The 10,452-nt window shown below is 34.5% G+C and overlaps 1 protein-coding gene across 1 annotated transcript; it reads right to left on the bottom strand.

The window, feature by feature from the left end:
* Positions 1-1,645: 1,645 nt before the first annotated feature.
* LOC142606804 (uncharacterized) lies at positions 1,646-9,364 on the bottom strand. The gene is made up of 10 exons (XM_075778143.1): positions 8,506-9,364; positions 7,801-7,931; positions 7,625-7,687; positions 7,391-7,480; positions 6,967-7,129; positions 6,192-6,381; positions 4,509-5,344; positions 3,403-4,017; positions 3,255-3,320; positions 1,646-1,982 (listed from the first exon to the last, which is right to left on the bottom strand). Exons 1-10 carry the CDS (start codon positions 9,061-9,063, stop codon positions 1,893-1,895), a joined length of 2,802 nt encoding a protein of 933 aa, XP_075634258.1. The 5' UTR covers positions 9,064-9,364; the 3' UTR covers positions 1,646-1,892.
* Between the last annotated feature and the right edge of the window lie 1,088 nt (positions 9,365-10,452).

The raw sequence follows: 10,452 nt of genomic DNA, 5'->3' as shown, positions 1-10,452 counted from the left end.
GGTTGGAACGTGGCTTAGTTATAATATGTTTTTATTCTCTTTGGTGAGATTTTAGTGACTGGGTATGGACAAACTGATGTTTTATGGAATTTGGAATCAGAAGGGGAAAATAAAGGATTCGTCTTTTACCTGTTATCACTTGTTTTGCTGGATCAAACTCTAACTCGGCTTTTCTCATTTTTTGTCCCTTTTGCTTCAAAGAGAATATTTTTTCTAACATATGTATGTAACACTCTCCTTTCATGTGTACACGAATCTATGCGTGAAGACCACCATTCCCGAATCTATGCGTGAAACCACCATTCCCGTTATGCCAAACTGCCTCTGTTTGTTGGTTGTGAACTACTAAATATGCTTGGGTTGAATAGCCCAGCCCAATGAATACTTTCTTGCAAAGCTTGCCATTTATATATGCTCATATCTTCTTCCATGTTATGGAAGAACATTTCTTCCGTTTTATCTTTCAGGTTTTTACCTATCTTATGAGACGATATCTCATGAGGTCACCTCACAGAGAATGTGTGCATGTTACATGTGAGAGGTAGTCTAATAAGACTCTCTCATAAGATTCATTTTTGTTCTAGTAGATAACTCGACTACGAACATCTTAAATATAGAATTAAGAAAGTTTGCTGGAAATGGTATTTCATGATATGATTTTATAAGATCATGCTCATATAGAATGTGTGGATTTTACATGTGAGAAAATTGTTTCATAAGATAATTTTGTGCTTGAACAGATATCTCAACTACAATCAACGTAACTAGAGTGGAAGGATTTTGGTAAAATAGTTTGAGGCATCTTAATTAATTAGTAGATTGAAAGCCGGACTTAAGACCAAAGATAAACAATTTCTCAATGTACATATCTATTAGAGCTAGCAGCAAGTTTGCAAACAAAACAGATCTTTGACAGTAAGTTATATGCATTAGGTTTATTTTCGTCGTGAATTTCAACCAGACTTTCTTTTCATCCATCTTTGGCTGGACGGAGGTTTTTGACTAGCTCATCATTTGGATACCTCATTTGCCTAATGGACATCTTTTAGTTGCATGCAACAGAATTGAATCATTTTAATAGATATTGTATTGTAGTGCCATTCCAGTTGGTATATATATCAATGTATAAATTACTAAGTTTGGAGTCTCAAAAAAAAAAAAGAGTATTAAATTTGGATGGTTTCATTTTGAGGTGTTGTACAAACTCCAAATGGGCCAAGAGTTCCAGATATAACCATAGTTACTTCATAAGCTAGCTAAAACAAAGGATAAAATGTATAACAATGTAATAGTATAATCTCATCTAATTGATTAAATAATAAAGATATAAAGCGATGTCTTAATCCAATCAATAAGGAACCATCAGTAAAAATATTAAATTAATTTGAAAATTAAAAAAATATCTTAAAAAATGTGATTAAAAAAGCAGAAAAATTAGGGAAGGAATTTTTAGACAAAAAATATTTTTGTAAAAAGAAAATCAAGCATATGCTGCCATCTTGGGATATTCAAATTCAATTATACCCATGTTCACTCTTTTTGAGACGTTTTTGATTGGGTTTGGAAACGTTGATCATGTTACTAAAATTAGTTTTCACTCAGTACCTTGTCATGATAATTACCACACACAAAAAAAATGCCATTATTTTTTTAACGAGGGCATTATTTTGATTGTTGATGTAATCAAGAATAGTTTACATCATTATGCCTTTTCACTTTGTATAAGTGGTTAAATCCTACTTTGTCCAATGTCATGAAAAATAAAGGGTATACTGCTTGTTCATAATGACTCCTCTGTGCTAACTGAAGAATGCTGTAGATGTGTAGTTTGTACCATCATGTTTTTTCTAAGTAAAAAAGATTGTGTTTTCGTTTCATGAAGCTGAAGCAGTCTAATAATTTGCTACGCAGAAGCTTGTTGGTGTGCCAATGATACGAGACCATACCCAATGCATGCCCTCCATTCGTTGCATTTCTGCTAGCTGCCATGACATAAAAATATTAGCAAGAGTCTTATTCTCATCTGTTGTTTTCAGGTTGTGGTTTCAGTTTTTCTTATTGGTGATGCATTCCATGGAAACTCTTTTCAAAATTTAGAAGCTGGCAATGACTAAAAGAAGCATGAAATGTTCATAGAAGGAAGAGATGTTTAAATAAGACATAATATTTGAAGTAAAATTTCAAAGGCACCAAAATGAAAATTGATGACATTTTGGGAAACTTCCATATTGAAAGAGATTGAATAGGCTGAATGAAGTGGAAATGGATATCCTATAAATCTTTGAGAAGAAATTTTAGGCCACTACTGCTCAATGGTGCAGAATGTTGGGCAGCAAAGACATAACAGCCTCAAACAAAGAGTGTAGCCAAAACAAGACTCACAGGTAATGAAAAGATAGAAATAGAACCGAAGGAAACTAGATGAGGGAGAATCACCTATGTGGTAAGCAACTTTCAGGACTTGTAAATGAACCATTTAGAAGTGACTTAAGTCAGGTTGGAAGTGCTCAGAATAAACAAGAAAAATACCAAAAGTTGGTGGCTGAGGCAGTGAGAAAAGACAGAATAGCTAAGAATATAAATGAGGATATGCAACTAGGTAAATCAAAATGGTTTAAAAGGATTCATTTAGTTGACCTTAATTGAGCATATTAACTACCACTTTGTCCCAAAAGCCTAAGTTTTTTTTGGAAATGGTGAATTTAAAACATGGGATTTTTAATTTTTTACATGGGAGGAAGAGTGAAGATAGAGTTCGAACTTAGGACCACTTGCTCATTAAACTATCCATTGTCTCAAAAACATTTGGGAAATGGTGAATTTATCAGTTAACCATTTTTCTAACAGTGCAAGTGGTCATTGGACCAAATAGTTATCTCCTCCCACCAGTAAACAAGGGGTAGAAAGTCATGGTTGAATCCCCTATAGGTGCAGTTGTGTTTAACTGTGAAAAAAGAAACTCTGGAAAAAAGATGAACCAAAGTAGTTGTCGATAGGGCTCATTTGATTTGATTTGAATGTTCATTAAGAAAATTTAGATTTCTCTTCACAAGATTTATGTGATTTTATGAAGTTCATCTTTCTTGGATAATATCGCATAGCTTTGTATTAAAATCCATATCAATTTGTATAAACTGTATGTCTATGTACAGAACTTGAAACCTATACGGATGGAGTTGGATTAAACTAATGTTGCTTGGATTTTCTATGAGGAAATGAAATATAGTAATCAATTTAAGATAATGATTGCTTACTCTGCCATCTCTTAGCTCAAAGATTACTGAATCTTCAGTAAAAGGAATTGGTCGAGTAGATGCCACCTGCATATGTTTACAATCCCCACCATTAATATTAGTTCAAAGATATACTAGCAATTAGTGCAGTTTGATATTAACAACTTACCTTTGGGTCACAGTAACTGCTAAGATCATTCAGGTTTTCTGAATTCATCTCCAAGCTAGCTGTAAGATCTTCGTCAACACAAATTTCTTCCTTCCTGTCATTGTCTTCGTCTTGTCTTTGATTCTCAACAACAATATTTTCCATATATGGAAATCCAAGACTTTTCCATTTCCATGTCATTTGATCCATATACCTCAGATATACTTTTCCATCTGAACCAATTAAAAACAGTTGATTACCTTCAAAGCATGGGCCTGGTGAGCCAACCAAGGTCACACCTTTATATGGAGTTCCATGCTCCACCCAATTCCAGCCATCAAATGTATTCCAATGATATTCAACTAGCCCACCATCTTCTGAAAGCATGAAAAGTGAGCCTGCAAGTGACAGTGACAATGGCCTCATAGCAGTTCCAGGAAATCTTGATAGAGTCAAATGCTGAGACTGGTAATGATCATGCCACAATTCAGTCACTTTGTTATACTGATATAGCCGACCGTTCCTTCCAACTACAAACACTATATTTTCCCTGAACATTTCCTGATCTACTATAGATGCAACTTTAGTGTTGGGAGGGTTTCGGCAATCTTTCCATTTAAATTTCCTCAGGGCAACCTACAGAATAATTTTGGTTATCAGTCAGTCATCTCCATTTGTAACATCATTTGAGAAGCCTTGTCAATTTTTTTTTGGCTTATGTAGCTATTGGCACTGTTTCTGTAGTTTGAAGAATAGTTCTCCAATTACTTTTACGATTCTTACATTTTCTATCAAGGTCACTGCCAATACTTGTTTGCCATACTAACATTGGTAAAATAATTACGTGGCACTTGCAATGTTGCAATGTTAATTATGGTGAAGGATTGCTCTAGATGTCATGGTTATGTATTTGATGTGGTCAAAATGGGATGAGAAAAGTGAATTAAATAATAAATTGATATCCTTCTATATTTCTTGGATTTATTTAATTTTCTGAAGAGCTGTCTGCCAAAATAGGGGAAGAATTATCAACATTTTATTTATTATTATGATTATTATTTATTTTCAATGGTTTTGAGTAATTGACTCAATATATGCACTCATATAGTATGGTTCTTGTAACTTACTGTGAACTGTAATAATCTTCCTGTTTTGCTCACAAAGAACAGTGCATCTTCTGGTGTTACTCTCATAGTTCCACCTGGCATCGCATCCCATGGAGGGCCTCCAATAACTTGCCTTCCTTTCCTCAAAGCAGTACAATCTATCCACGCCAAGTCATTGCTGTTCCTTTCCCTAATAAGCAAACTGCCGTATGTGTCAACAACATATAAACTTCCATTGTAATTTCCTAGTGCACCTTTGATAGCTGTTGTGTGATCATGTCTCAGCCACAGCCATACATTTTCAGTATAAAGATATTCGAAAGTCAAACCACCATCTGTTATGAGGAAAAATGATCTGCCTCCATGCATCACTCTTAGACGGAAGTTTGTGTTGATCCAATTAACTGGGAATGTATATTCATCAATAGCTTTTATTGGCTCACTATCTGATGCAACTGAAGGTAAGTAAGCTTGTTCTTGGGTTCCCTTCCGCCTTCTTGTCATTGGTCTCATAAATCCTATACCATTTGAATCATCTTTTACACCTGTGATGCAATTTGTTGGTCCACGTTGTTCTGTGCAATACTCAGCATTCCATCCTTCAGTCTCTGGGGCATCAATTATTGACCATATATATTTAGCTGATGCTTTTCTTCGAAAATTAGCTTGATATGTTGGCCCTGAATTTTCACCACCTAGGCCTGGTAGATGCAATTCTGCAAGTCTTCCATCATCCAGTGGGAACAGTATCTTGCCAATATAAAATTGTAGGCCAGCAATACCTCTTGCAGCTTTTGCATGTAGGGGATGCATATGACTAACCCATGCATCTGGAATTTGATTCTCTTGAGCAATACCTGTATTCATGTGAGGCATTTTACATTTAGGATGAATTCCTGAGTTTCTATCAATAAAAATTTGTTGGATTCTCCTGTAGCTACCCATAACTCATGTACATTATGACAAGAGAATTATGACTTCATTTTTAGATTTAAAAAGGATAGCTGATCATTGAATGGGAATGAAAAATGATGATACTTTGACTATATTTATGACATGGTGTAGGCATTAAATTTGATTAAATGAGGCTAATGAAGTTTTTTCCAAAGTAAGAACTGAGTTACTCCTTTTGTGTCAAAAACATTGTGAAACTGAATTGTGGTTACTTCAAACTGCTTTCCTCCCTACACAGTTTTTTCTAATCAAACAAAAACTGCTTAAATATAATCTCTGTATAAAAAGCTACTTCAATGCATATTGCTTTAGCTTTTTCCAATCAAATTACTTTACTTTGGGACTGATATCTACTGTACTCCCTCCTTGCAACCTTGAGTGGACCATTTTAGCTTTTCTAAAGGGGCAGGCTGCACCTGCTTTGCCTACTAATTGCTTCAAGAATATCCACTAATTTTGTGTGAAAAAATTAGAAGACTATTCCTAAACTTCTTTCAGATGTGATCTTAATGGAGGGTAATTGTTTTTAATGTTTTGTGTGTGTGTGTGTGTGTGTGTGTGTGAAAATGTTGAAATATGCAATTTGGATTCTCAAATCATCATTTTCAATTAAGGCTATAGATGGTGAACAAAGGCTTTAGAAAATAAGATGCTTGTTCCTGTAAAATTCAAATTGGGAAACTGCTTCCAAAGGTATATAATTAACTGAAATTAAACAATTAGTTTCCTCATAATGCCTGCTTGACTCACCTGATTGTTTTGGTATTCGATATTCATAAATGGATCCAGAGGATGTGGTGAGAAACAATGAGAAGAACTTATCATTTAACTCATCTTGCAGAACTGGTGTGATACATGTCAGGTGCTGACCTTTTGGACTTCCATGGACTACCCATTTCCACTTCCTTTGATTTAGTCGTCTCTCAACCAAACTACCACCCTGTATATGCAAAATTTTGTCAATGGATTCTGTTAAACAAGGAGATCCATGCATGTAAAAATAGCCTTTATTGATATATTTGACACAATTAGACAGAATTTGCTAGCTGTGCCAAACAGAGGACTCTTGTAGCTTATAGTATAGTGGATGCAGTTCATTGTATAACATGTTCTTTAACAATTCATAAAATATATTATGAACCTTCAAAAATTCAAGGAGTCTGCAAATTTTGTCCCAGGACTCAAAATTCATGCAGCAACAGTCATAACTTTAATACTAACTGCATGGATCTTGAGTTATTCCCTTTTTTTAATTTTATATTATTCACTTCATCAGCCTAGATATTATATCTACCATTGGCTGCTGAAATTTGTCTCCTGAGGTTTGTTTGTGCAAGTGTGTGTGCACATGCACGTCTTTTTCTTCTGTGGGGGGTGGGGGCAGGATGAGTGGTTGTTCTTTTTATCATTCTTCAAATCATAATAACACTTTTCATCCTTTTGGTATGCTCTAATGCTGAATATAGATTATCACTATTGGTTACAGATACATGCTTCAGTTAACTGATGCTTGGAGAAAAAGTACCTTGGTTAAGAGAAACAAGGATATTGAATAATCTCCACTCAAGCCATATAAAGTATACCCCATTGAAGGAATTAGAGAAGCATCTTCAGCTGCTCCTCTCCATATATGCTTCTTCCATGATGGTTTTGAGTTCCTATCATATTCATAAAGATCTCCTATGGAGCTGCATTGTACAATTACATGTTTAGCTTAATATGATGATAAAGCTCTCTAGCGATGTAAACTGTTGTAACACCAGCAGTTAACAATTTCCTTGTTAGCCTATTTTCATATAGTAATTATTTGAATATTGATTTCGACTTTGGTAATTCTTTGAATTGGCTAAGAACATGAATTGGGATTAAGATATTTGTTGATTTGATTTTGTGTTGATACTTTGTCTATATATGGAGATGCACCCGGGTGAGGGAGTCAGAGATCACACCTTATGGTATACACTACTTCTGTTCTCACAGTAGCAGCATCAGCTATAGCCGCAACATTTGCGCCAGGTGGTTGGCCATGATTAACCCATCTGTTCTCCGTTTATAGCACAAACGTCCAAGTGAAATTAGAGTCTCCCCATCGGAATCTACATTATAAATAGAGACTAAAATTTAAAATTTAAGGCACTAGCATTAGCTATATAGCTTCAATCGTATACGTATGTAACTCTTACCTTGGAGGCTCAATCTCAGTAAGTTCTAACAGTGTCCCATTCCTTGTGCAGAAATAAACGCTACTGACAGCAGCAATCAAAACCAAAGAGTTATTTGGAGGATCGACTTGACAAGTTTCTTGCACTGACAAAATTTATGTACAATCTACTCATAAAATTTAAGTTGATGCACTTACACTCCATCATATGACACAGCACCAGACTTTATTAATATCTCAGAACTTTGTTCCCCTTCTCTATCTATGCTTTGATTTACTATAGGTGTGAACTCTACCCAAACTGGCTGTGCGTTCTCACTGAGTTGCATCTGAAAACGAAAAAGAACAAATTAGCTTATACAATCAACAAGGATACTCTAGCTACTCCAGAAAAAGATAGGTAATTCCATTTCCATCTATCAAACTCTTATTTTAGTCTGAGTCAAAAAGTGCTAAAATTTTATTTGTTTAAATTTTTATTTTAAAAAGTTTTTTTTTTTTTTTTTTAATGAAATGTCCTGGTTTAACTCTGTTCTGATTTGAAACCTTGCACTGATATGAAAACTTTCATATAACATAGCTAGAAAATCTGATGGTCTCTGATAATAAGTCTGTCTAACTTTCAAACTGAAAACACTATTAGAAGGGGAAATTTCTGCTTCCAAGTATCATCTGATCAAGGTTTACTACTCTACATGTCTGGCAATGCACTCCTCTCGCACCCAGCAATAATATGAGAAAGTTTATTGAGAAGAACTAGGAATAAATATTTGTGTATATTTAAAAATTATGAATCAACACTACAAAACCAACCCAGAAAAGAGAGAGAATCGATACAATGATGTTGATATGTTATCTGCTATAAATTTTTGAGACAACCGATGCATTATAAATTTATAATACCTGATATAGAATTCCTGCTTCAGATAGAGCAAGAATTGTCTGATTGACAACAAACACAGAGATTGCATGACCTGCATATACTGGTAAATCGTGGGGAGCAAGCACCCACTGCACTCCATTCCAAAACCTCTCGTAGATAGAGCCACTTTCACCAGTGACCCAAACGGATGTCTCAGACATTCTAGTCAATGAAATTCTCTTTCTCAGAGGCAGAACAATATCAGAATTCTCCTCATCCTTCTTTTTCAAACTCTCCCTTTGTTCAGGAACATCATGCTCTTTTTCAAAGTGATCCTTGTTCTTCTTTGTTGTTGAACTAATCGATCCCACTTTAGTACAGTTATCATTTACACAAGAGACTAGATCATGAGGCAGTTCTACTTCAACCCAACTGTTGGTTTGCTCATTAAACTCCCAAAACCTATCAGTTTTCTGCTCAAACTGTTGATTGGTTTGTTGAACAAAATGATATGGACACCATGAAGCATAAGCAAAAACCGCAAAACAGGTCACTGACAAAAGGACCTGGATGAAAAACGTGAAAGGGAATATGGACATGGTGGCGCTGGAGAACCTGGTGAAGACCAGACATATCAGAAACTCTTCAAGAAAAAAACTTGGACATGTTACATGTAGATTTTGTCAAGTACAAAGTTTGGTCGGGTTTTTATACATATTACATGATCTTTTGTGGTGCCCCATATGGACCATAGCAGAAAAGGGGTATACAATAAGGCTCAAACTTCAAACAACTATTTATGATCACTTTTATAAAAACAAAGTTCTGTTTCTCAGGGCCATGAGAGATATTGAGAGGATGCTATGGCCTATTTGGGGGTCCATATGGGGAAGGCTGGAGGTGGGTAGTTAGTGCAGGTACAGGTTTTTAGAAAATAACTAATTTTGTGGCAGAGCCTATGAGTTTGTCAACTCTTTAACGGTAAGAATTCCTAAGCAATGAAAGACTTCTTGATAGGGTAGTTTAGCACCTTTTTTTACTATAACATTGTGTTCCCTTCTTTTTCTTAACGCGGGTTGTGATTTACCTAATTCTAATGACTTTATGTCAAATTATCTACTTATTATTTATTATGTACTTCTACGGTATTCTAGATTGAGAGTCATCTTTTTATTGAAATTCTTGCATTATCTCCATCAAGAGGTAGAGCTTCACTGTTTCTATGAGTTGCATGCAAGGTGAAATCCTATTGATACATAGAATGTATTGAAGATTGCAGCCATTAGATCATTGGGAGGCTTAGCAAATGTTGGGTGTGGGCCCTTGGCAACTCAACTCCATGTGTTGTGTTGGCAAATTAAACCTTAGGAATAATTTATTTAAACTTGAAATTTTCAAAATATTTCATTTAAACCTCAAAGTTTCAAGAAATGTTTAATTCTTACCTTCTGTCACAATTTTTTTTTTTTTTTTTTGTTAACCTGTTAAACATCACATGACCAACGGTTTAAAATGAAATTTATTTCAAACTATGAGGTTTAAATGAAACTTATCAAAAACTCTAATGTTTAAATGATTTTTTTTTTATGGAAATTTTGTTATTTAAATGAAATATTTTAAAAGTTTATGGTTTAAATGAAACACATTAAAAACTCTATGGTTTAAAAAGTAATTTACACCACTGCGTACCCTTGGTGCGGTGGTCACTCCACAAGTATAAGTGCTTATGGGATGTGGGGGTAAGGGCCGGAGTTTAAATCTCCTGGAACGAGCTTCACATACATATACACTTAAATTAGGCTAAAGTAGAAATTTTATCTTGTATAAAAATAATAATAATAATAATAATAATAATAAAAAAAGAGTAATTTACACTAAAGATTATTATGATGTAAATAGAGTTTATACTTAAAAGAAAAAACACGTATAAAATAGACGGAATGAGATTCTAGCAAATAAAGTTTTTACTTAGATTCTTCTAAAAAAAA

The sequence above is a fragment of the Castanea sativa genome, chromosome 8, assembly GCF_040712315.1.
Source record: "Castanea sativa cultivar Marrone di Chiusa Pesio chromosome 8, ASM4071231v1".
Taxonomy (NCBI): Eukaryota; Viridiplantae; Streptophyta; class Magnoliopsida; order Fagales; family Fagaceae; genus Castanea; species Castanea sativa.
This window is presented reverse-complemented; position numbering and strand designations above follow the sequence as displayed.